The 27,137-nt window shown below is 33.2% G+C and overlaps 1 protein-coding gene across 1 annotated transcript; it reads right to left on the minus strand.

Annotated features, from left to right (window-relative positions):
• LOC113560735 (protein giant-lens) lies at positions 1–26,489 on the minus strand. The gene is made up of 4 exons (XM_026966788.1): positions 25,564–26,489; positions 3,920–4,096; positions 2,376–2,582; positions 1–586 (listed from the first exon to the last, which is right to left on the minus strand). The coding sequence occupies exons 1-4, from the start codon at positions 25,882–25,884 to the stop codon at positions 368–370; spliced, it is 924 nt and encodes a 307-aa protein (XP_026822589.1). The 5' UTR covers positions 25,885–26,489; the 3' UTR covers positions 1–367.
• Between the last annotated feature and the right edge of the window lie 648 nt (positions 26,490–27,137).

Here is a 27,137-nt window from a genome sequence, read left to right on the forward strand (position 1 = left end):
GTATAAAAATAATTTAGTTGAATAAAATATAAATAATTTGTAATTTCTGTAGGAAAAAAATGCTCTTCTTTTTTGATTTATTACAACAAAACAAAGAAAAAATATAAAAAAATAACTCCGGGAAATCGAATACTTAGTTAAAATCGCCAAGAGATATTCCGTATAATTTCGTTTTGTCTGCCGGGAAAAAATATTTTAAGAATAATAAAAATATATATAATAAATATATATATAATAATAATATCGTCGTAATGACAAAAATATAGACGAATTAAAATAATTTAAAAAACGACCCTTTCGTCAATCACTGTCCAAGTAGTTGGATAGTTAACAGACGGAAGGGCATGAGCGAGGGTACATGGATGGTTTAGTTGGTCGATGGTTGCATACAATATCCGCTGTACGTTCGGATGTTCTCTTCCGAGTAGTTCTTACTCTGTATCACTCCTGCATCTGTGTGATGAGACGGGCACGCATGTTCCGGCGGACACTGACACAACGTGTTAGTGTTGACCTCGTCCACCATTTCCTGACGCTTTCGCACCGTGAATAGCCGACAAGGTTCTTTCCGCTGGCATCGGAGCCTCTGCAAAACGAAAAATCAATTCCATATTATGAGACGTATCACACAAAAATAAAAAAAATATTCAAAACGTTTGCACGGGATTACAGTGTTAAAAAACCATAGGATTATATTTTAATGTACAGAAAAGACGTCACGTAAGTTTGAATAAAATTAACTAAAATAATTTTAATCATTTTTGAAATCTAACTAAAACATTTTGCATAGTTTTGCACAACTAAATTTTCTTTTCTATTGAGTAACTTAAGTATAAACATTTATTATTTTATACTTGTTGGCTATTGCTGATAGATATTGCATATTATTTTTAGTATACCTAACTATAAACTACATAATATATGTATGTATTTTAGTATCTTTAGTGAGCTATTCATTTTTTTGGTTTTAGGACGATTCTGTGTCCATGAAACTCTTCCCCCCTAAATACGCCACTTATTTTTTATATTATACCGTATACAAAAATAATATTAATACTGCACGTACGAAAATGTTCATTTAAAAACACTAGTATCATATACTTAATGCGCTGAGCCTTGGATTGTAGTAGGTATTGACTAAAAATGTAATATACTACAGGTATACCATCTATTTACGCTGCATGTAAGCATTAAGCGAGTTCCGCCTACTGACATAATAATTAATGATGCTTATTAGGCGAATATTTTGAAAATTTAATACAGCGTTTAATTATTATTTCACATTATCATCGTCGTCCCCTAGTCACTGATTTTGTTTATGACTATATAATTTTGTATGACGCCATGTCATCGATTCAATAGTCCCGGATCCTTTGCGAGAGTTAATTCGACGCCATTAAATTATTTTTATTTTTGTTTTGTAGCTCAGACAGAATACACTATAGAACAAACGATAATATTATATTCGTTCACGCGGGCTCGTATCAGTAACGCTCTTGTATAATAATTAATAGTATATAATGTAGTCCCCGCACGAGTACTAGCGACCACTCGATGAAACAACGACATTCTCCCCTTCGGTAAAAAAAATCTTTTGTAATGCTCTAAAGGCGTATTACTATATAACGACAATATTGAAATATGTTTTAATATGGAATATCCGTAGGTCGAATAAATATAGCTTTTCCGGCAAGTACCAGTACGCTTTACATCGTAAAACACTACTCTGGGAGCTTATATACACATATTCAACTTTAACAAAGCTAAGTACACATGTGAACTAAAAAATTGAATATAGCATTCTACCTTACTGTTATGCGAGATGGATTGCATTATACGTGAATCATACACCTAACTCAATATTGTCGACAAACTTCGTCAAAAGCTCATTTATAAATATAATATAGGTATTAGCCACCATAGATGAATTTAGGATTTGAGTTTTGTTCGGGTTACTTTAAGAATGTATTAATTTAATAGACCAATTATAAGCCACTAGATCATAATAATAATGATTCTTTAAAACCATTGACTCGTTATTGTTAATTCATTAAATACTTAGTGATTGTCTTTGTGACTCGGCGTAAATCTCATACAATTTATGAACATTACACAAAACCTAAAAAAAGACTATTATTATATATACGGTATCATTTTAAACAAAATATGGAAATGAAAAATAAATATTTTATTGAAAATAAACTAAAAAACGTTATCTAGCCTAACCATACAAAAAACGGTTTGGGAGGGTTAATTCACATGTTCGGGAAATTAGTCTACAATGCCTCTTGAAAGCACCTTAAAAATCGATTCTTAACTGGACTCTCCAATGGGCTTAACACGTAATAATTATAGTATAAATCACTAGCACTTACGCTTTGTGGGGAGCACGCGAACGAATACTGATAGCCGATCTGTTTGGACTCGGTCTGGTACGCTTGCCGCTTCAGTAAGTAGGCAACCGAACCCTTGGGACAGTGGCAGTGAACCGTCTGCAGCGTACCGTTACCCTCGCTTCGAAGTGTCCACGCCATGTCGCGAAAGTAACGACATTTGGGCAACATCTTGATGGGCTCGCATAGCTGTACAGAAATTAAAATATTATAAATATTTTTTAGAGTAGGTACAATTATATAATATGTATACCTAATAATTCAGATATATACGTAAATACTTTAAGGGAATTTGATACCGATCGTTCCTGTCTTTGTCTTTGTCTAACACACATAGACATAGAAATTAAAACGTATTTTTTGACAAACGTGCCGATTGATCTAGTGAAGCAATAAGAAATCTGAAAGCAGATTTGAATTTGTTGCAAAGTCTACTTTCCCGCATTTCTTTTTTTTTTTACTTAAAACTTCTTCAAAATTTGAAATATGAAAATTTTTAATTTTTAAATATAAGTTTTTTTGGATTTAAGGTGATAAAATAAAAAATGTGAAAAAGTAGATGTCAAGTAAATTTCTCGACAAAATATAATCCGTTTTCAGATTTATTATTACTTCACTACATCAATCTAAACATCTGGCAAAGAATACGACCACATTTCTGAGTTCTGTGTGTATATTAGATAAATGCAGAAAAAATCAGTATCGAAGGGGATAAAAAAAAATGGATGTGTACCTATTTAAGCCTGTAATCCGTAGATAATATTATGCCATACATAATACTATGCCTATTATGCCTACTATAACAGAGTGGTTATTACAATATTATTATTATTATTATTATATTGATTACTATTATTTTGCCCTTAAATAATTAATTTATTCAAATTCTGATTTTTGAAATTTGTAAGTATACTCACTTAAATACCATATTTACCACATAAAAACAATACTTATTAACTCAAATATTACAATTTAAATTGTTTATTTGGATTCATCAAAATATTAAAAATATACATTATTAACAATTTAGAAACAAATATTATTTATTTTATTTATATAAAAATATGGACTTTAAATTATACATTAAAATTTGAATAAATGCATTATTGATGGATGAAACGGGTGGAGGTGGCTATGCTTGGGGCGAACTATCTTGCACATATACTATTATTCACAGTCGAGGGTTCACATACGCGTGGATTAAAACGCACGAATGGTTAACTGAAGTCATTGTGCGCTGATAACAAAAACAGGTAGGGACGTGCATACATATTTTTTTTTTGAAATTTTATCGAAATCGAAACGATCGATCAAACGGAATGATTCTGACGGGTTTTATTCGTTTGTATAATGCAGTGTGTGAATATACTATATTATTACACATGCATAATATAACAATAATATTAGTTATATTATACAATATATTGTACGATATCGCGGCGCACAAGGCGCTTTCGGGGTAAGGCGCGTAAGGCCCAGCCACGGAGGATTTTCATATTTTTGTGTTTCTTTTTCTTTTTCTTTACCTTGAACTGCCTCGTTTTGTCGGTGATGGTGTGCCCATCAGCCGGCGACAGCATTTGCGAGCACGGCGGCACGCCCGGTGGACACCTGCACTGCCTCTCCACCCACGGCCATTGATACATGTCCACCTTGCTGCACACCGCCCACTTTTCGCACACCGGCAACTCTTCTTCAGAGCTCTGAAATAATAAAAACACAAATGCGATTATTACACGTGCGTCAAATTATGAAACGCGTACCGATATAATATATTAGTATATGAATGTAATATATAAATCAATATCGACGACGACGATAATGATAGAACACAACGATGAAAATAAAATTACAGTAAACCTGCAGTATCATAACAATATTATTATGATACGAGCGCGTGCTCGAGCGTAGGGTCGCACCCACTTCATTTGGAGAAATGTCTTATGAAATTGCATTAATAAGTATACAGGTATATACTGCAATACATTATATTATATTACGAGTATATTATTATATGTGTCCATGTTATGTTAAAATACGCGCGCGTTGGCACCGAAATAAATAGAAATCATTAATGAACCATATAATTATTATAATAAAATATTAAATAGTATAAGCATACGTATGTAATAATATATTGTAAAATTATATAATATGAGCGATTTAATTCGGCGCGGCCAATAGTTGATAATTTATTTTGGTTTTAAAGTTATATTAGTGATTTCGACTGTTTGGACAATGCAATTATACAGGCATTAACTAATAATATATCATTTATTGCAGTCTTATATTGACCATTGTCCATCGGCTAATATGATCGAAGCAAAATATTCGTGTTTAATTATTATTATTTTTTTAAATAATTGGATTTAATTCAAAACAAATATTATACTCTTACATGTTTATCATGAAAATACAGATACCACATGCTATACATCTATATTCTACACATTAAATCGACTATAAGAACTTAAGATAAAATAGAAAAAAAAGTTATAGTCAAATCCCATTCGATCGGAGTATTAAACGTCAAACAAGTGAGTAATTAATTACACCATTTAGTATTTACCGTCACGTGTGAATTATATAATATCGCTTACACAGTAATTATTAATATTAATGCAATCTGTTTGTTATTTATCACAAATAGATTCATTTACACATGAAATCGTTTTTTTTTTTTTTTTTATGTATGTATGTAATATTTTGTCGTAATAATTTGCTACGCATTACAATTGCAGTTATATATATATATATTACATACGGACATACATATATACTATATAGTGTATATTTATTAATTTTTATTGAAATGAATTGATATTACTATTGACGTAAATAATATGGATAATACTGCAACTATCAAGTACTATATGAATTTATTTAGAATGTATTTTTTTATACGAGATAAAAAATAAGATGACTTAATGCATTTTTTTTTTTTTAAGTAGGTCATTATTTTCAATGTCGTCACGACTATCAGAATATGATATGTATATATCCACGTCGTAATTCTTTGTATTTCTTGATAAACTTAGGTGCCTATTTAGTCTACAAGCAAGGCGGTTACACTACCCCAATAGATATTTTATTCTATTACAACATGTCAACATGTCAAAACGTGTGCTAAGAAATACAATTGTCGTTCACAAGATACATACAGTAAGGTTAGGTATCGTTTAAAACGACCTATTGTTTATGATAAAATTTTATACACGTGTATTTGATAATACTAATGAATGTTAGTTTTTTCATAAAATATAAAACTATACTATTTACTAAAAGCTACAGCACACGCCAACGTGATTGCATATATTGTACAATATTTTTTATTTTGTAGTGACCCATGGCATTTTAGTTAAGAGGCCATTTATATAAAATTATTATAAGGTATCTTTTTATAAAGTATCCGTAACCGATAGTAGCAAAAGTCGAGATTATCGATCAGTATCGTGTTCAATTTTGACTATTTTAGATTGTTGTAGCCTTGTAGGTATATTACTACCTAATTACTATCGGCCATCCTATTGCCTATAATACGGTAGTATACTTGACCAAACTGCAGGGATATATATATAGATAAATATCTGAGTATATTATTATAATTATTTGCGATTGATGAACATCGCTCTGTCGTAAAAAAGATTTGTCCATTTGTATAATACATTGAAAATAATTTATTGATTCATACACCCCAACTCGTAACGAACGTTCGTGGGTTTTAATCGTTTGGATCACGTAGAAGATGCCACATCGAGGTTTAATGCTCGCTGTCTCTCACTGCACGTCGTAAATTTAATCGTTTAAAAACAAGTTGATGTAAATCAGTAAGTAAGTCATTTTTTGTGGTAAATATAGCACCTATTTCATACAGAAATTAAAGAAAACTAGATATATTTTCAAGAAATTATGAGCGGTATACATTTATTTACACCAAAAAAAAAAAAAAAGATTTACTTAAGTAGAGTTACTAAAACAATTCATACGTCAAATATCTATACGACGTCTAAATACTGTATTCACATATTTATATTTTAATGTTTATTAACAAGCAAAACGGTAACGACAAACAAGTTGTCATTGAAAGTAGATACTTACATCGTATATATATAATTTATACATTCGTGATGTATATATATATTTGTTTTCTTTATAAGTCTTGTAGTCTCAATCTCAAACCTAATACCATATTGAGTATTATATACTATATAGTATTTATACTATTTTATACTATTGTATGTATTATATATTATATGTATTGTTAAACTATCTATACTCAATAGTAAGATGTATTTGATGGCAATGTTTCAAGATTTGCTAAAATCCATCGTTGATAGACATATTCAATATTCATACAAAGTTACAAGTTTATAAAATGTACATCGGCTGAGTCCCATTCCAACATGATATGCAGGATTGTATAATATATATTAATCAGAATAAAACTTACTATATTTATATTTGAAAATATTTAAACATCCATAAAATATATGAATGGTATCTTCAAGTATTAGCTGTTTATTTAAACATATGTGTGTAGTCGGTATTCATAGAGAATAATAGGCCATGTGGATTTTCAATATACTATAATGGAACGATATCACGTGGACGAGTACATGGGATGGAGAAAATCTGAATTTAAATTTTATTTAAAAAATGTGTGCCGTGTGCGTTTATATAGTAAATAGGTAATGATTGTAGCATTATATTATAATATAGACAATAATAGTACTTATTTACATCATAATAATACAAAATTGCATTTCTGATTTATCATATATTTTTAGTGTGCGCGAATAAAACGATACGTTATAGTATAATACTATAATTTGTAATTTATTCTCATAAATAAAAAAAAATATAAATATCAACCGCTGTGTGTGCAGTATAATATGTACAATGTATATATATACAAATCATTTGTTATTATTATTATTTTTATTTTTTTTGTTCTATTTTAAAAGAATATACATAATAATAATTCTGTAGTAAAAGGATTGTATCTACTTTATTGTTTTCTCGTGTTATTTTTACGGTGTATATAGTTTACTATATTATGTATTTCTATGACGCCGTGTTAAAATGATAATACAGATAAAAAACCACACGTACTCTTTTTAACGATTAAAATATTACAATATACATATGATATAATTTAATATGTATTATGATTAATGTGTGACTCAAATTATATGCGTTTGTCGCCGGAAAACAATGGTGGCACGCGTTTATTTAGAAATTGCGTAACATTCAAACGGACATCTGCACCAAACACGTCTTTACCATAAAACAATAATAATTATAGTATTACCTAGACTATTTGACACATAGTTTATTATTAAAAATTAAAAGTTTTATATCGTAAAATGTAAATTATAACCGAATAAAAATCAAACGTTGTTATTATTGTTTTGCTCACGTTATCACAAAAGTAATTGTCTCACCGCGTATATGATAAATTCTCGTAAGCGTGTACGAGGTGATTACTTTATCTATATACGTGATAGAATATACTTGAAGAATTTTAAATTAGGCTTTCTCTTTACCCGAAAATCGTATTTTTACGGATTTGGATTGTTTAAAAGTAAAAAATCTTACTTCCTATTCCGTCTAGTTTACAAAAACAGAAATGAACTGCAGACTGCAGTGATAATATACTGACTGATTCACGTCAAACCCTATAATAATAATATTTAACAAGAAACCGCGAGCCGCCATATTATTATAATGCTGTCTATACACGTGTCTAATATGAACTCCTCTGCACGGGGGTCACGTATAATAATTATTCCGGTTCCGTCGCAATTAAATGAAAAAAAATATTGATAGAAATAATAATATTATAATTATATGACGTCGTATTTAGCGTCGAAACGCGTTACGTCATTGTGTTTTGTTATTATTGCACATGCACATTTCTGTGCGAAACTGCGAAATGTACGCTATTAATTTATAGTAACTTTTTTTTTCGACATCGAAATCTCCATCGTCCCACGCGACGTTATTTGCAAACGGTGATGGTGACATGATAATATATATTATTATATTACATTATATTATTACTATATTATATGTATATATTTATAAATGTATACGCTTGCATCGTTATTTGGTGATTAAAAATTGATTTGGCACTATTTTTTACCTAATCCGCCCCCTTGAAAAAAAATTGATCGCACCGGCCCCGTTGGCATCGACTCAAGTATTCGACACATCTGCGGCGCAAGACGCAAACAAATCGGTTGCGCAAAAAACGCACACACGATATAATATACATTATAATGTATTATAATGTGTTTTAAATAATTTTTCTTGCTATATTTATGTACGCACGTGCATTGCGCGGGGACTTCATAACGTTCGTATATTATTATACAAAAGTATTTGTGTATTGTGTACACTGTACACGAATATAACATAACAGTGTATTTTGTGTATAATATGAAATTATATATTATTGTAATTTATATTTATAGTAATTTATGATGTTTTTATTTGAGTGCACTGCAACCACTAGCAAATCAAGAGGTTGTTCAAGGGGAGGGGTGGATTTAAAAAAATATTTTTATCATATACCTATCACCAAGTATAATATACTATATTTATGAAGGAATTGTTATATATGTGAAATTCTATTACCGGCAAATACTTTTTACAATGTAAGATTACAACCGTCATATAAATAATTATAGAATATTAGAATTATTTGAAAAAAGGTAAATTTAATCTAATTTCTAAGAGGAAGATACGATCACCCTATTCAATACTTCTCTACAGACTGCAGTACACACTGCACAATAAACGTCTTATAATAATAACTAAATTACGTATGAGTGTATGACATGAATGTTACATACAACATATATCATAATATAATATACTATACATCAGTACAAGAACTACTCTTTTAGATAATAATGCCTATCAGTTTCTCCAGATATAACTATATACATATATAAGTATAATAATGTATTAGCAAACGAACATAAACACAATCACATGTAGTAAGGTACACATGACGCGCGATACCGCATGTATATATTTATCATAATGCGGTATTGTGTTAGATTATGAGTGCAGTAGATTTTTTCCACGGAGTTTTGAGATTTTTTTGTCGAAAAACTTAGTACATTTAATTTATTATAAGCTAACGTAATAAAATATGCAAAAAAGTCAAAGAGTTACGTACGGTTTACAAACTATTCTATCGTTATATATAATATCTACGTAATAGTTTTATGAGCACTTTTTTACTGTGAATAAAGTTTCTGGAAGAGCGTGTAATGACTAATGAAGTAATACAATAACACCCCCTTCTGTGACCCACCACCCCTCACATCGTAACTACGTCACTGACACTGAACATGTAATTTATAATAATGTATTATAACACTTGTGAATACGCATCACCAGTGGCGTAAATTGGGCTAAATTGTTAGGGTTGCAATCAGTTTTTAGGTTGGGCAGGCTTCAAATCAGCTGCCATTTATATTTTTTGTATAACACAATACCTAATACAATATAATATATATATATATATATTATAAGTATAGATTTAAAATATTAAACTACTTAACTATTAACTTACTAAATTTATTTTTTAGTTAACGAATTTATCTTTCATTTTAAGAAATAAGTTAATTTATTTTTTTTTACATTCACTATTTCAGTCGTTTTTTTGTCAAAAAATATTTTCATTGTGAATTTATATAATGATATAAACAACTGAACTGTTTTTAATATGTATATTAAATACCTTGTTATCAATTTAATAAAATATTTTGTGGTTCTTTATTAAAAAATACACTAATACTCTATTACAAACACACAAATAATATCTGTATGAAAGATTTTATTTAATAATGTAAATTAATTATTTTCAGCTTTTAGGCACCTTAACTATTATTTAGATGACTATTGTTAGATAAAACACAATTAAACACTATTAATTAAAACACATACTATATAGAAATACTGTATGTTGTTTGAAATATAAACATTATAGTCTATAATTTAGTTGTGTGTTGATAAGAAATAAAGTACGGTAACGAATAAAAAAAAATATTTAACTGAGTTAACCAAAAATTGTATTAAACTTTTAACTTTTACTTTTTCTTATTGACGCATATCAACTTAACTGAGTTAAAAAAAACCATTAACTTGCCGAGCCTTGGTTTTTTACTGAAGGAATAATATCATTTACTGCAGTAGTAATCGGCGGCCTCTGTAATTATTATCAGCTACCATTGAGACTCGAGTCGGCCGATCACAATAAATATACATATTGGTATAATAATAGAAAATGATTAATAACAAAACTATAAATAATTGTGGAAAGGATATAAATATAATAATAATTCCAGTGCTTCAAAACAAAGTTAAACATTGGTTCTCAAAATATAAATTAGTTAATTTATTATTATATTGATATTTCAATTTTTTGAAAACTGAAATCGTGATTTTTTTGGAGTCGCAAAAAGATACTCTTGCGACCTTTTGATATTTTCAGGGGTTGCAAGTGCGACCCCGTGCGACCCCCAGTTTACGCCACTGCGCATCACGCGGCTTTCCGAGTATACAACATCTGTTGCTACAGGAAATACACTGGACATATAAGTTTATATTGTTGTGAAACTTGTAAAACATAATATTATAATACAACAGAGTCAGGACATTTTGGTTAGGTAAAATGAACGTATTCGATGTATTATGCTTCCCGGGTATCATTCATATAAAATGTATAATTAATGATAAAATATTTTATTATTTTATGTAAATGCTTAGGGTTTTAATGCTTGACATATTTTATTGTATGAGATAAACATTTTGATTGTACAATTTGTACTAATATAATGTTCTTAAATTCTTTTTATGGATATTGGATGTATTATTAAATTATTGTAGCTATATTTTTTTTTAATTAGGTGAACACCGCAGCTGCATCAAAGCAGCATTCAATAAAGTTAATACATATAATACCCAATTGTATTGTATATTTGTATGTGAATAATCATAATTATGTTAATATATTTGGGTTATAAATTTAAATTATACTTTTATTAAATTAACATAATTTTGTAATATTTTGATTTTAAACTATTAAAGGTACTGGAAATAATTTAAAAATTCGAATATTGAATTTAAATCCAGATCTACTGATGCTACAATAAATAGTTATGGACTGTAACAAATCGTCCAAAGACTCCACAGCAATATAATAAAATATATTATCAAAAACTGTATCTTCTACAAAATATTATGTTTCTACGAGTAGAAACTTTTTATGTTTAATAAACAGTTTTATACTCTTTCTCGGACGTCAAAACAAAGAATTCAAAACAACATTACCACGGAGCAATCCCGCAGAAGGCTATAATATGTAAGTAATAGTATATATGAAATATAAAAAAAACTATCATTATCGTGTTTGAAACCGTCCATCTAGTTGATAAAATTCGAAAAAAAAAAACAATCTAAAAAATAATAATAAAAATAACTTCATACAAACACACACGCACACTTACACACACATACACTTACTTATATAAAAATATAATAATTGACCAGATGGTGGTTACGACAGAAAACTCAGAGAAACGTTGAAAAATGTCAAAGACTATGAGGTAAAAAAAAAAAAAAACGAAATGAGTATGTACATTCATATATACCTTATATATAATAATGATTCAATACATATTTTATATAGTATATATATATATATATATATATAAATACGATACGCAACAATGTACTGTAACGACCGCCGTGCGACAGGAAGAAGTAAAAAAACGCGCACGCGCGAGCGTGTTTTTTTTTTTATTGAATCGTCGTTGCCGCCGCCGCCGATCGCAGTCGATTTTCATTGATGCGACGACGGCGCGGCGTAAAAAGATCGGTCGGCGAGCGTCAGTGAATGGGCACGACGTTTTTGTGGGAGGGTGGGGGGGGTTAGTGAATGGGTTAGGGGAGCGTAGTGGTTTCCAACCGTCGAGCGGGACGTGGCGGGGCGGGTACATAGTTTTTATATTTTCATTCTTGTTTTTTTTTTTTTATTTATTATTATTTTTATTCTGTTTAGAACAGACTGCGCAGGCGGGCCGGGGTGGGTCGTTGGCAGAGGGAGGATGCGTTTTGGTAGGGGTAATCGCCGCCGCCGCCACCGCCGTCTCAGACGAACGAGAGAGATCGCCACCGCACGGTCCACGCGGCGACGTCGGAGACGCTGTGAGAGCCCGCGCACGCAGCGGATCGCACGTGACATTCCATTCACGGAACGAACGGTCGACAAGCGCGCGCCGCCGCCACCCGAGATCCATGCCGTGCGACCGGTTCCGTCTTCTCGCGGGGCGGCGAAGGGTTTCCGTGCGCGCGTTCGGAACTGGTTTTCCTCTGCTCTCCCGGCTTGCACGACGGCTGAGTACGTCCGTCCATTATACACACAGCCGCCGCGGTACATATTATTATTATTATTATTATTATTGTTATATTCCGTGAGCGCGCGCGTGTGTGCGGCGTTCGATGCGCGCCAAAAAAATTATAACCGGAAACGCGACGTCACGGTCGGACACACCGCCTCACCTGTTTCCTCTTGCCGCGTGCGCGCTCGCGACAAGATGACGATGACGCGGCGACCCATCAATCACCTGTTGCCCGCCACGGCGATTGACAAGTCATATATATATATATATATATATAGTATAGTCGTACACACACAAACAATATATACACGCGTGCACCGGTTTAGTATTCGGTTTGTTCTCGCGCGGATAAATATAATATGAATCGATGGGAATATCATAGTATAATATTATCATCGCGAAATTTATGCATTGCAGTTGGTATACGACGGGCTTATATATATTTTTTAAGGTCAACTCGCATTCATACCCCGTAAAATGATGACAATCAATATCAATGTATATAAATATAATAAAATGAAATATAAATATGTAGGTATATATCATAGAAATTATTTTGATCGAATGATCCTCTGCAGACCGATGTTGTGCAGAATAATATAATAATTGTGCACGTGTACGTATTCGCCGTAAAGAAAACGATTATTATTATTTGCATACGACAACGATACGAGGAAGTGCGCACCACCCCCAACCACAACACGTGGGGCCACCCGCCGGCGGTTGTATGCGCGACGACGATCGTGGGAGAATTTTTCTCTTTTTTTCGCGGTAAACAATCGAAATAAAAACAACTACTGCGTGCCATTCAACGGGACGACGACAATGGCGCGGAAAGGAAGAAGAGGAACTCGCCGAATGTATATGCACCTATATTATATATAATATAATAATATGCGCGCAGTGATTTTACTCACTCATACACACGCACAGACATGAATACGATATATGTGTAAGTATAATATGTATATGTATATGTATGATGTATGTAGGGTCCGCCGCCACTGAATGTGCACCGATTGTCCTTTTCCGCCGGCTATATAGGTGCGCTGCAGCTGTCTGCGTCGGGGTTACTTGCGCGTGTATATAATATAATCGCTCCCCGGCACAGATCGTGGCAAGTGTATATATAATATATATAATATTATATAGATTGTATTATGCGCACCGCGGTAACCTAGTTTTTCAACGCGTCCTTTTTTTTCAAAGTCGACGTGTATCACCTCATGATACAAACATATATATATATATATATTTAGGCAGTAAATGTAACACGGCAGACGTGGCTCGCCGTTATTTTACCGATCGAAATATTATTGAAATATCATACTTGCAGTGAAGTCGCTCATCGTCGTCCATGTAATATAATATAATTATTATGCACGGTTATAACCCATTTACTGTACTATACTAAATAAAGCTCTATCGAATATTCTTTTCTTAAGTCAACGAAGGGCTGTGCAGATCTCGCCCAAACCAAGTAACGGATTGAACGGTTCGTGACGCATATTTCACAATGCATGTATACATATACATACAGCGAGCGTGTAATAGAATAGGTAAGTATATATAGGAGAATCTGACGAGTTTTCTAACAGCGAGAGAGAACGCACGACGACCGCGTAGAGAATATCAAGAATGCGATACAAAAAAAAAGAGCGGGAATGCCATGAAATGCTTTCGTGTAAAAAAATTTTGACGTTCCGACGTTTAATAATGCGTCGAACGCACATAACGCATTACGCATACCTACATAATAAATCGGTACAATTTCGTTTTTTCCGTACATTATTAAACGCGCGCGTTTGTCTACACACATATATAATATACGTATAGGTATATCAATATGAAGGGCTGTCGTCGTCGTCGTCGTCGTCGCGGAGACGGCGACCGGAATATACGCCCCCGTGTACGGGAAATGACAGGTTTCAGACGCGATTTGGGCGCCACTCGATCGCACGTTAAGATATATCTATATGTCTATATATATTATATATGTATATACTGCACGGTCGCCGCCGCCGTGCCGCCGCGTAATCGAGGTCCGTCGCCACTACACACGTATATCGCAGTCGCCTGCACTCACTCGCCGACGTCTGCACTGACGCCGCGCCGTGCGGGGCACGTCCGCGTAATAATAATAATAACGTCGGATAACCGCGCTTGGCGCCGGTCGTGAACCAAGAAAAACGGCGTACCTGCATATATATATATATATATATAAAATATGTCTATATGTATATGCCCCCGTCTTCGTCGTGGTCGGAGGAACGCGTTTCGCCACGCTCGGCGCGCCGTCCGCCTCGACCGCTGTGCGTGCGCAATTCATACGACGCGCCTATCGCGAAAGACGACGTCCGATCGGCCGCGCCGCGCCGGGACGAACGAATATTATATACATTATATCGTGGCACACCTTATTATGTCTACCCTGTACTGTTCAATAGTTAATAACAATATATCCTTTATTTGCAGTCCACCCTCTTTTACCCCTCTAATTGTAAAAACAAACCATTTTCTTTTTTTTATATATATATATTTCTTACCACTAAACACGATTAAAGTGTTTATAACACGTGAAGTAAGAAATTGTATCAGGGCCGGTTCCTGAATTGCGGTGGACGAACTTTGTCTTGATCGCAAATTTTCTTCTCGAGAGCGTGATATTATGTTTAAATTGTATTTATGGTTTTGAGTTATTAAATTTTATAAAATAAAGATAATCATTAGTTCTTAATATTCTTATAGATTAAATACTTCTGATATGTATTTCATTTTAGTACTTATTATACAAGAAGTTTTTTTTATAAATTATAAAATTTCATGAATTTGGTATTAATTACCTACTATTATTTTTAAATTATCATGACCATGTTCCATCATCTATACCTATTATAAATACTATTTAAAATTTAATAACTGAGAAACTATACTTGTTTGAATTTTTATTTATATGTTCATCAGGATTTAAACAAAAATCTTGCTTGTTAATTCACAGTAAAAACAGGTAGTTTTAATTTAAAAAATGTCTGTATCACCACAGGACACGTCTTGACACTTGAATGGTATAAATAAAAAATATGGTGTGAATACCTTTTGTTATCATTTTGTTTATTATTAAAAATGTTAATTGTACATTGTATGTATACATATATACACTTGTATCAGTTATATCGCAAATGTTTATAAAATTCATCAACTTTTATTATTTAATAAATTTATATACATATGTATGAAGTTTCTAACATTGCTTTATAAAATATATTGCAATCGTTAAATTTATATATCAATAGTACTTACAAATTTCTAAATTAAACTCTTTGAGAGAGAGACGTAATAATTATTATAATTCATTGCAGTTACATACATAAACACTCTCACATAATTCTATTCATAATTTTCTATATTTTACAGAAACATTTTTATAAAACTTGTATGCAACTATTCTATTTAGATCCATTCAATTTGCAGAGTGCAGGCAACAGGTGTGCAAGGTGGTGCACTACTACTATGGTTGAAGACGTGACACAGTCCAACATGTATATAGGTTGTTATGGACTATTACTACTGCACTACTACAACTAAGCGTCGCGAGTCATGTGTTTAAAAAGTAAGCCAAGTATAATATGGATATAATATATTAGCTTTATAATATAATTGGTAATTATTTTTAATTTAGTTGTAAAGGCCTATTATAACCGATAACCAATATAGTTGGGTTTATTATTGTGTATTCTATATTAATATTATATTTTGAATAAACATTCAAAAAGTTTATAATCTCGAGGTGGAGGGATCGAAGTACACTCTAAAAATTAATTGATATTTAACTAAAATCGAATTGTATAACCAAAAGCTGATTAATATGCTAATTTATTACATTTTGCGGTGTAGGGATGGGGGTAATACTGTCTATAATCAACAAGTCCACATAAGATTATTGTTTGTGCCAGCTATGGAGAACGCAGTCGTTTTATCAATCAAAATCAATTAGACAATTTTTTTATGTAGAACAAACAACAAGATTTTATTTCAATAAGCATGTCACGCACGATATCTTATATAGTTATTAGTTATCCGTATTCTTTTATAAATTGATTGCAATGTACTACAAAGTATTAATGATTATATTGTGACAGAAATTGCCATTATTATTATAAATTATAATAATTAATTATTATTTTTACGAAACTCGTCACATTCCCTGTAATCTCTCTCTCCCACACCACACAAGTGAGATATTTAACTTTATTAATCAATTATGGTTGGAATAGAACTTATACACTTCAGTAGTACCACATTGTAATCTACATGCGTATCGATAATATTATTTATTTAATGTCGTATTTACTTAGAGCGTGTTGAATGGTATTAATTTTTGCCACCCTATCAATGTTGTAGCTGTTGCAGTACGCGACATCGTCTCATCGGGCAGCAGACAGTGCGTCGCCCGTAGTACCTACCAATTGTATAATATAGGTACGCGTCTTCAAATTATATGGCATTTCTCTCTCTTCGAAGAAAAATCGTCAAATGCCCTTGCTCAAGGACACATCCGTGATGAGTAGACACATAATGGGTTTTTATTTATTCTTTTTCGTTACACAGACACGTTGAGGACACAAAGAGGAGAAGGGCCCACTACATATAATTATTATAACCCGCAACAAAGGACCGTTGGTGAATGTTTATGACTACGATGAGTATATTATATTATGTGTATATGTGTACGTATATAATATATATATATATATATATTGTACATAAATATCTGAGTTTGTGTGTGTGCGTGCGTGCGTGTATGCGTGTATATATAATTCGCTTTGTTTTAGGGTGCCAAGGAATGAAAAAGGAGGGAAAAACAACAGTATTATCGAACACGTTGCATTCCGATGGTCTGGCGTGTTCCTTTTGTGCGAGAAGATAATCACACGATCCTTCGTTGTATATATAAATATGTATATATATGTGTGTATAGTCTTGCCCCCCCGAGGTGAGGGGGCACGGACACGTTGTTATTCAAATCTACTCGTAAATCAATATCACTCCCTCTATACATAGGTATATATTTTATACCTATATACATATACGACCGTCGGCCAAATAAAAAAGAAAAAGTATTTGAAATTAACTATTATATTATTCTTCGTCTTCTTTAGACTGCTACAGTGATAATAAAAATATATATACTTTTTATTATTATTATTATTATTATTGTGATTCGAACGCGCTTGTGTATTATATTATTATCCGTATACATATATAGGTATTTTTTTATGCTAGGTCTGTATATATATGGTATGCACTATGCATTATATATTACTCCAGATTCGCGCACCTGTTGATTTACCTCGAGAAGAACGTTAAAAATCATTACACAGAAGCGATCGTATTGGCTGGGAACTATAAAACATCGGGACGGTATATACCATATTCGCTCTGCAGTATTATATATTATTATACATTATGTATAGAGTATACATACTACATAGTATTCAAAAAATGTTAATGAAAAAAAGTATATACAAAATATATACACACAATTATTATAGTGATGAGTCTGAAAAAAAACACAATCCAAAGTTAACCACATACACACGACTGATGGAATGTAAGGTTGGACATTTTGTTTGATTATATTGTATTTCGTAGCTTGTGGTTATGAGGTATATGTACACGTTGGTATTTATTTCGAATTGCTAGATGAACAAAACCAGTTCAAAATAGAGAACTTGATTTTGAAGAGAAGAGAAATATCTCAAATATCTAAATGTTGTATTATAGCAAAAATAAAATACTGTTTTCATTAACGCTTCCTCGAATTTCCGTACTTGTTTTAATTTAATGTTCGAAAATGTTATTAGCATAAATGTAATATACAAAATTCAACCCAATCGTATAATATAAAATAAAACTTTAAACAACAACGTAATTGAATAATTTCTTTTCATAGTGCCTATAGTCTATATGACAATATATATATATATATATTATACGGCATACATATGCATATATTACGCTAAGGTTATACACTTATACGTTTATATGTATTTCATAATATTATTGAAATTTTAAATGATTATTGTTTTATTTCAGCTTATACACACTATATGGACTTTCAAGCCAACAAAAATCTGTGTATACATATTCATAGTTTGGAAAATGTGTGTTAGCACTTAGCAATAACTATATATATTATTACTATTCGTAATAATCTAGTTCTATATCCAATAACCGTAACATAGTTGAGTTTCATTTCCATCGATCACGATCAAAAACTCAAGAAATCATATATCTATAAAAATATTAGTTTACATTCACGTATTATATTATAATATAGCTGATACATGATGCATGCATAAAAGGAACTCGTTTGCATTCATGTGACATAAAAATGTTTTTTTTTTCTTTTTTGTTAAACGAACGATGAAAAAAGTCACCAACAAAAGCGAGAAATTGGTTCTGATAATCGCACATGACAAATGATAAAAACGATGGTTCGGACGTCGAAATTCCGAGATATAGAAGGATATAAGACGGTCGTATTAGTAGCGGATATGCATGTGTACACATACGATGCTATAAGAATCCCCGGGGGCGTGGGTGCGGTATCGTGTATAAGATGTAAGTATTATATAGTATGTATTATAATGTACGACAAGCGCGCTATAAATATAATGTATATAGTATAATACTATTATATTTGTTCGGCTGACCTTTCCGCCGAAAAGGACATTTATCCTTTTGTGTAATGGATCCCCCCCCCCGTACCGGAAGCGTGGATCAAAAACGCAGTCGCCAACTGCAGACACACTCACACACACACATATGTATGCGTACATAATATACAAACGAACATAATATAATATAATACATTTATAATATATATATATATTATAATAAATAAATGTGTACAACACGACCATGGCTCGTCCTTATACACAAAAAACCCATTGACCCTATCCGCAGGACCGGATGTTCCTTATCGCGCACGCCTATCCTAGAACCGCATTCCTTACGACGACGTTGTACTGGACGAAATGTATGTGTGCCCATCGGATGAACAACGGAAAAAAAACTTATTACATTTTTCGTTTTATTTTTCTTATGTTATTATTATTTTTTTTATATATATATATATATATATTATTGTTATTATTATTATTTAACGATATTTTTTCGTCTGCTTCCGTTCTACCAGATTTGGCCGGTAAATTAACCGGAACGGGGTTTTTCTTTCTCCCGATAAAATGGGAAACTATACATGTAAGACGTAGGTATATATAATAATATCAATATATTATTACTATATATATAAATACAATTATGACGCAGTGTATAATATTATCGTAGTGTGTTGTCTTGCTTTGGTACCTGTACACACTGCCGTAAATATGGAGCTGTGCGTGTGTACGATATTATTATATTACATCGGAGTACAGTTTTGTATGTATTTATAATAAGTATCAAATAAACAGTGACCGCACCGAGTCGGTGCAAAAAACACACCGTGGCACCGATCTCATGGGTAGATATAATTTCCGTGTTTTTTATAATAATATTACAAAGAATTTATTATTATTATTATTATTATTATTTTGTGTCCTCCAATGCTTTTATTCTTTTTTTCGGTTTTTTACACCCCCTCGGACGAAAACCAGTAGCTATACGTGCACCGCATTATTAGGACAAACGCGCAGCGCCCCCGCCACCCCGTCGTCGTCCCTAAGAATAATAATCATTGCGGCGCACAGTAGCTGCTGCGGTGGCGGCGACGGCCGGTTCGGCGGGTGGTTCATGTCGCGTACCGAATACATAATAGAGTATAATATTATATACATGTACATATTACGCGTTATAAGAGACTCGAGAGAAAATTCGTTTACCACTCGGACAGGAAGTGCGCGAGTATATATATATAAATGCCGACGAAATCGGAACAAACAGAAAAAAAATTACCTGTCGAATTCACACCAGGAAGTTTACACTAGATATAATACACTAGGTAATAAACATAGGTAACTGAAACGTTGTGAAACTCGGACGTTAATATCGAATATAAAATAATATATATACATGTCGATTATACTTGTCGCCATATAGGTGTAAAATTTCGTCTGGTCGATGACACTGCGAAATAATAAATGCCGCACATCGACAGTATTACAATTTATAACATCGCAAACGCACAGGTGGTTATGGCAGTAGTACAATTATTATTATTATTATTATTATATACGTTGGTATTGCACAACCCGTTGGCAGCCGGCGTAAAAGTTTTACACTGGGGTGGAAATTGTATGGCGTTTGTGTGGTGCGAAAATTAAAATCTATTTCTATTACATTTGTGTGCAGTAATTATTTATCATATAATATTATAATGACCAGCAACGAGTTTAACGGCTTTCGGTTGTACAATATTGATTTGGTCAGCCCACATGCTGCCACCATTGCATGTTACACTATAATACTCGTATATATTAGACGTGTATTATATAGGTACATATTTGCAAAGTTTTTCAAGGAAATTCCACACTAATGTATTTTCAAACGCGTGTATAATATAATGTATAATGTACAGCAATGAGTAGTACCCGTTGCGGTGTATTTATATTTTATATGTAGATGTGAAAGTTTATGTTCGAATTCCAATCGCGATTCTGTATGAAATTTATAACTGCAGATGATGTATACGATATACATAATAATAAATCCCAAACCATATGAGTACGTTGAACGTGAATACGTAAAACTGGTATGTATAACTTGGGTAGGTACAGTACGCGATAATTTAAAATGCGTTAAACGTTTAAGAGGGCGTCATACCCGCATGTGTTGTCTCTGTCTTACAAGTGCGTAACATAGCAAATTTACGCTCAGAAGATCACGTATAGCTCCGTCAGTTTAAAAATTAGAGTGAATCGACCTATTATGAAACTTGATGGTAAGAAAATTATCAGTGTTTGTATGCTGGTTTTTTACGATAGTTCAATTTTTTAGCAAGTTATTCGTACATAACATAGCGTAAATTAACTGCTTAACTCACTTAAAAACTTAATAATCGTAAAAACCCAACATACAAACACAGATAATGTTCTTACCATCAAGTTTCATAAGAGATCAATTCACTATAATTTTTAAACTAACGGAGCTAAACGTGATCTACTGAACATAAATTTGCCATGTTATGTACTTGTAAGACGGAGACGACACATGCGAGTGTTGCGGCCTCTTAACAATTAATATTTGTATAGGTATAATATATTATTATATTATAAAGACAATTTTTTTTATTGTTTAAAATAAAAATTATAATTTATAAATATTTATTCTTTTTATAATATGAAATATTTATTTTTATAGTTTGAAATTAATTAATATATATTTAAATAGGTGTATACGATTACATAAAAAAAAATACTTATGAATACACTTCGTATCAAAATATAAGTATGTATAACATATTTTCACTCTTATTTAAAATTTGTATTCAATTATTAAACTATATTACAGTCTTAGACTGTTCTTAAGTGTGTTCACTGTTCATTAACGTCTTTAATTTAATCATAGTTGAATAGTGGTTTTTAAATGTATTAATGTATACGCAACATGTGTGTCTTGGAAAATAAATAACACAAAAATAAAAAAGTAAATTAATGTATATAAGAACATGAAGTGAATGCTTTAAAAAAAAATTATTAATCATAATATTATATAATTTAATAATTTAGGTATATTGTTTTAGTTATATTATAGCATATATTTAATGCTAGTTATAGATAAATTATAGGCAAGAATGCAAAGAATGCAACGTAGTTTTATTTTTACTAGGCTTATAAAAAAAATGTAATTATTTTATTCATATTGTGCCGAACGCTATACTATACACATTACAGTTATTATTTATTATGATATAAAGATTATTGTTATATGTCTCGAGATGATTATCTAGAAAAAAAGTAATATCCGATCTAAATAACTATTTATATGGACTAGAAATCACATTTACATAATTTTAATACATTAAAATGTCTTTTGGAGTTATGTTAAAATATTTTAAAAATTTTATGTATTTATTATAATTTAAAATGAGAAATTAAACACCCGAAAACGCAGACTTTATAGTTCATTTATATTTATATATAAGTGACAGCAGGCTGGTTGACCACTGAAAAACACTATAATAATAGGGTCGTCAACTATACAATTGACCTGTATATATATATATATATATATATATATTGGTAGTTAATATATAAAAACGCGAATGTGTTTTGAATAATTCAAAAATTATGTATTTATAGGTAAACTTAAATATTTGTTAATTCAATAAAAAGTAAATCTTTTGAGGTAAATAAATGACGCACGAGTGACATTAAAAAGTTAAAAAGTATACAATGCGAGGAAAAAATAAAGTTATTTTTACAAATCGTACATTTTAACGATCATTAACGTTGATTTTAGAATGTGAGCTATAACAGGCTTTATCTGGCCATGCCTTTATTGTAACGGCAGGATTGCGAACAAGGAATAAGATGAGACGCCCGGCGCCTTATTAACGGTAATTCAATTAGGTTAACAAATTAAAAATATAAAAAAATTCCATCGTTCTACGCCGTCATCATTCATTAATGTCTAATGACCAGGCCGCAACCACGAGTCACGACCAAATATAATGACGAGACGACTATGTATAGTGCAACGGTCAAATACTATGTCGCTGCGTATAAATGACACGTATATGGGACAATTGTTTTAAAAACGATTTTCATTATTGATCACTGCAGCAGTTTGAAATTAAGTAGTACTTTGGGGTATTTATAATATTAAATTACTATAATTTAGTTAAGTACCCAAATTCGCTTAACGAATACATCTTCACTCACCGCATAGCTACCATATATTATTATAAATATCGTTATTCTTTTCCCAACTTCATCCTGAAATTTGTTGATAATTTTGAAGTAAAGTTTTCATTGAGAAATCATGATTATAATATAATATGTAAGGGTATAATATTAAACATTATTTTTATTCACCCTGAAATTATAATTTTGGTTCCCCGAGTAGATAAACATACCTACTTTACAACTTCATTGTAATCGATCTATAGCATCAGTAACATGATATTAAAAGTATATGCTTAACAGTTGAGGTCCTTGTACTAATTTTTGAATCACTAAAATTATCGATACCTATAGGCCCTCCTATTCATGACAGTAATATATATATATATATATATAGTATAAACATATATATAATAATTGAATTCACCTATATACATGTTATATTATAATATACTCACGTGTTGGACCTTCGAGAGCAATACCCTACGACATGTCGTCGACGGATCGTCGGGGGGGTAAATTCTAAAAAGGTATTATATTATTATAACGTATACGTATAGGCCAACGGCCGCTTAATTCGTATACGTATAGCGTATATTATATATTATATTTATCACATTTATACGCGCACGAGTTCCTCGACAGTCAAGCACATATAAATATATTATATACGTATGTATTATAATAATAACTGCGTACACATTATAATGTATATAAATATGTACCTGCATTACCTGAAGTAACTGCTCTTGAACTGATAAGTAAAGTACTTGTAAAATTTTTATAATTTATAATTATTTAAATCATTTATAAAATCATAATAATATTGTAAAATGTATAGTTTAGTAGTATATTCTAATAAAACTATAGGTATGTTATATACTTAATTGAAATTACACAAATCTATAAACCCCGGTCCACAAACAATATGCTTATTAGTTATTTATGTTAAAAAATGTTTTTTTGTACTTATTATTATTATTTAAATTTATGTACCGTATAATGTACTATTTTTTCGTTACTAAACACATTATTAATATTATTATTTACGACAAGTTATGTATATATAATATATACCTAATAATAATATTATTATCGGAGCCGGAACCGCGGGCGAAGGATGTATATATAAGAACCGAATAACAAACGGTTCGCGCGCGCGTCAAGTCGCCGCCACCGTCGTCGCGCCTTCGCTCGCTCACGCACGCTGCCGCCAGGAAATATTAAATACTATTCCGACGAAATTTGCATTCGTTATCTGAGGAGGTCCCGGGGGAACCCTCATCGAGACCATAATAATAATAATAATATATTATATTAATGTTATATATCTTATACACACAAACACGTACGTACACTAACACACACTACAGAGCGATCCGGTCAAACCAGCTTCCTATTCAAACTGCCTACCACCAATCTGGTTTACATCGTGTATACGTTATATTATGTATATATACAGGTAGATACGCACAATAATAATAATAATAATAATAATAATAGAAAGAAAAAACATACACACACACACACACACACACACGCACACATTTACGTATCGGTCTATACAATCTCTACTATGGCTGCTCGACCGCGTATATATTTTATACATATACATATATACACATATATATGGTGGCGCCTGTCCGCGACAAAGTTATAAAGGCGCCTAGTTGGCCGCGATTGGGGCCCGCGGGTCTTAGCACGAACACACACACACGTTAGCCGCTATACATATATTATTATTATTATTATTAATATTATTATGGCGCGCTACTGAGGCTGCACACCAGTGGTGCTTAAAATGTTATCATATATATCGTAAACGATACTTATATAATAATTATTATATATCGATTTAATATCGCGATTCGCGTATTTCAATTGAAAAATTCAAAAAATACTAACCCCGGTCTGATACAAGACTCTGACTGCGGACGCTTCGTGTCTGAACCTCCTGGGCTGCGGCTGTTGCTGCGGTGGTTGTTGGTCGACGGTCGCGAGTAATTCGGTCGTCGGCTGCCGGTCGTCGTGGCTGCTGTCGCTGCCGTTGTTGTTGTTGCTGCTGCTGTTGTCGATGTTGTTGTTGCTGCCGTTAGTCGTCAACTCCATGGCCGCGACGCCGAGGTCCGCGGACTCCAACGCTTCTGCGGCCGCCACTGCAGCCGCTACCAACGTCAACGCAGCCGCCATGCAAAACATCACCGTTACCGCGCGCGGTCCGACCATCACGCATCACCGGCCCCCCAAAACGATTTTCACGCGAACCCAAACGACCGGTAAACGTCCGTCGTCGATGAACACTTGTCGCCGTGCGCGCGCGTGTTCCGTATATATATTTTATATACGTACGTGTATACAAATAATTTATTACACGGTATTATTATTACGGTTGGTTTTTTTTTTTCAGATCTTTTGCATATTTCGTACGCGGCGAAAGATGTCTAATGTATTGTATTTTGAAATCCGAATGAAACGCGTCGGCAAAACGCGCGAAAAAAAACGCACTCAAAAAAATGCACTAAAAATCACGAATTATTATGTACTTTTCGTTAAAATCGCGATGACGCACAAGACGCATTCGTGAAAGACGTCGCGGAAAAATAACAGCGAAACGATATCGCGCACAATATTAATAATAATATTATTATAATTACGTGTGTGCAGAAAAGAACGACGCGGAGCGGCTGACTCGTGTCTAACACCAAAGCGCGTGTGTGACCGTTGACGATCGCGGTCGGTGTGTCTGTGTGTGTGTCGTCGTCGTCGTCGTCGTCTGCTGCTGTTGCAGTTGCCGCGCGCGTTTTCCCCATTCAAGAAACCCAAGCGCTCATGTGCGCGTGTGGCGGCGGCGGCGGCGGCGCGCGCGCGCGCGCGAGAACCCGTGTGTATGTGTGTTGTGTGTTCATGTGTATGTGTACGCGTGTGTGCGTGTGTGTGGAGTGGAGAGGCCTCCGACACGCACGCACCGCCGCCGCCGATCCGGATGGAGCATAGTAGTAGGGATGTTTTTATGAATGAACGGGCCACCGGACGGACAGTCGCGTGGTGTGGCGACCGTGGTGGTGGTGGGGCGGCGCGCTTTGCGGGACCTGCACGGTTCGGGGGAGGGGTGGGGGGGGTGGTGATGGTGCGCGCGCGGGGTCGAGTGACGGGTGAATGAGGCGGCGGCGGCCGACGACGACGACGACGACGACAGCAACGACTAAGATTGGTGGGCGGGTGAACGGTGCGGGTCGGTTGACGGCGCGCACCTGGTCCTCGAGTCCAGACTCCGACCACATCCTGCCCGGTCCACTAATTACCGGCGAGGTCGCACTGTTCGCCCGCCGTCGCTCCGCGCGCGCATTCGTCGTTGCTGTTACGGCGGCGGAGGAGGGACGGGCAGCAGGAGCACCGAGCTGCAGAAGCAACAGCACCGCGGCAGCAGGAGGTGGCGGCGGCGGTGTGTTTTATATACAGGTGCGGCGGTCCACCTTCGT

This window comes from Rhopalosiphum maidis, chromosome 1 (assembly GCF_003676215.2).
Source record: "Rhopalosiphum maidis isolate BTI-1 chromosome 1, ASM367621v3, whole genome shotgun sequence".
NCBI lineage: Eukaryota > Metazoa > Arthropoda > Insecta > Hemiptera > Aphididae > Rhopalosiphum > Rhopalosiphum maidis.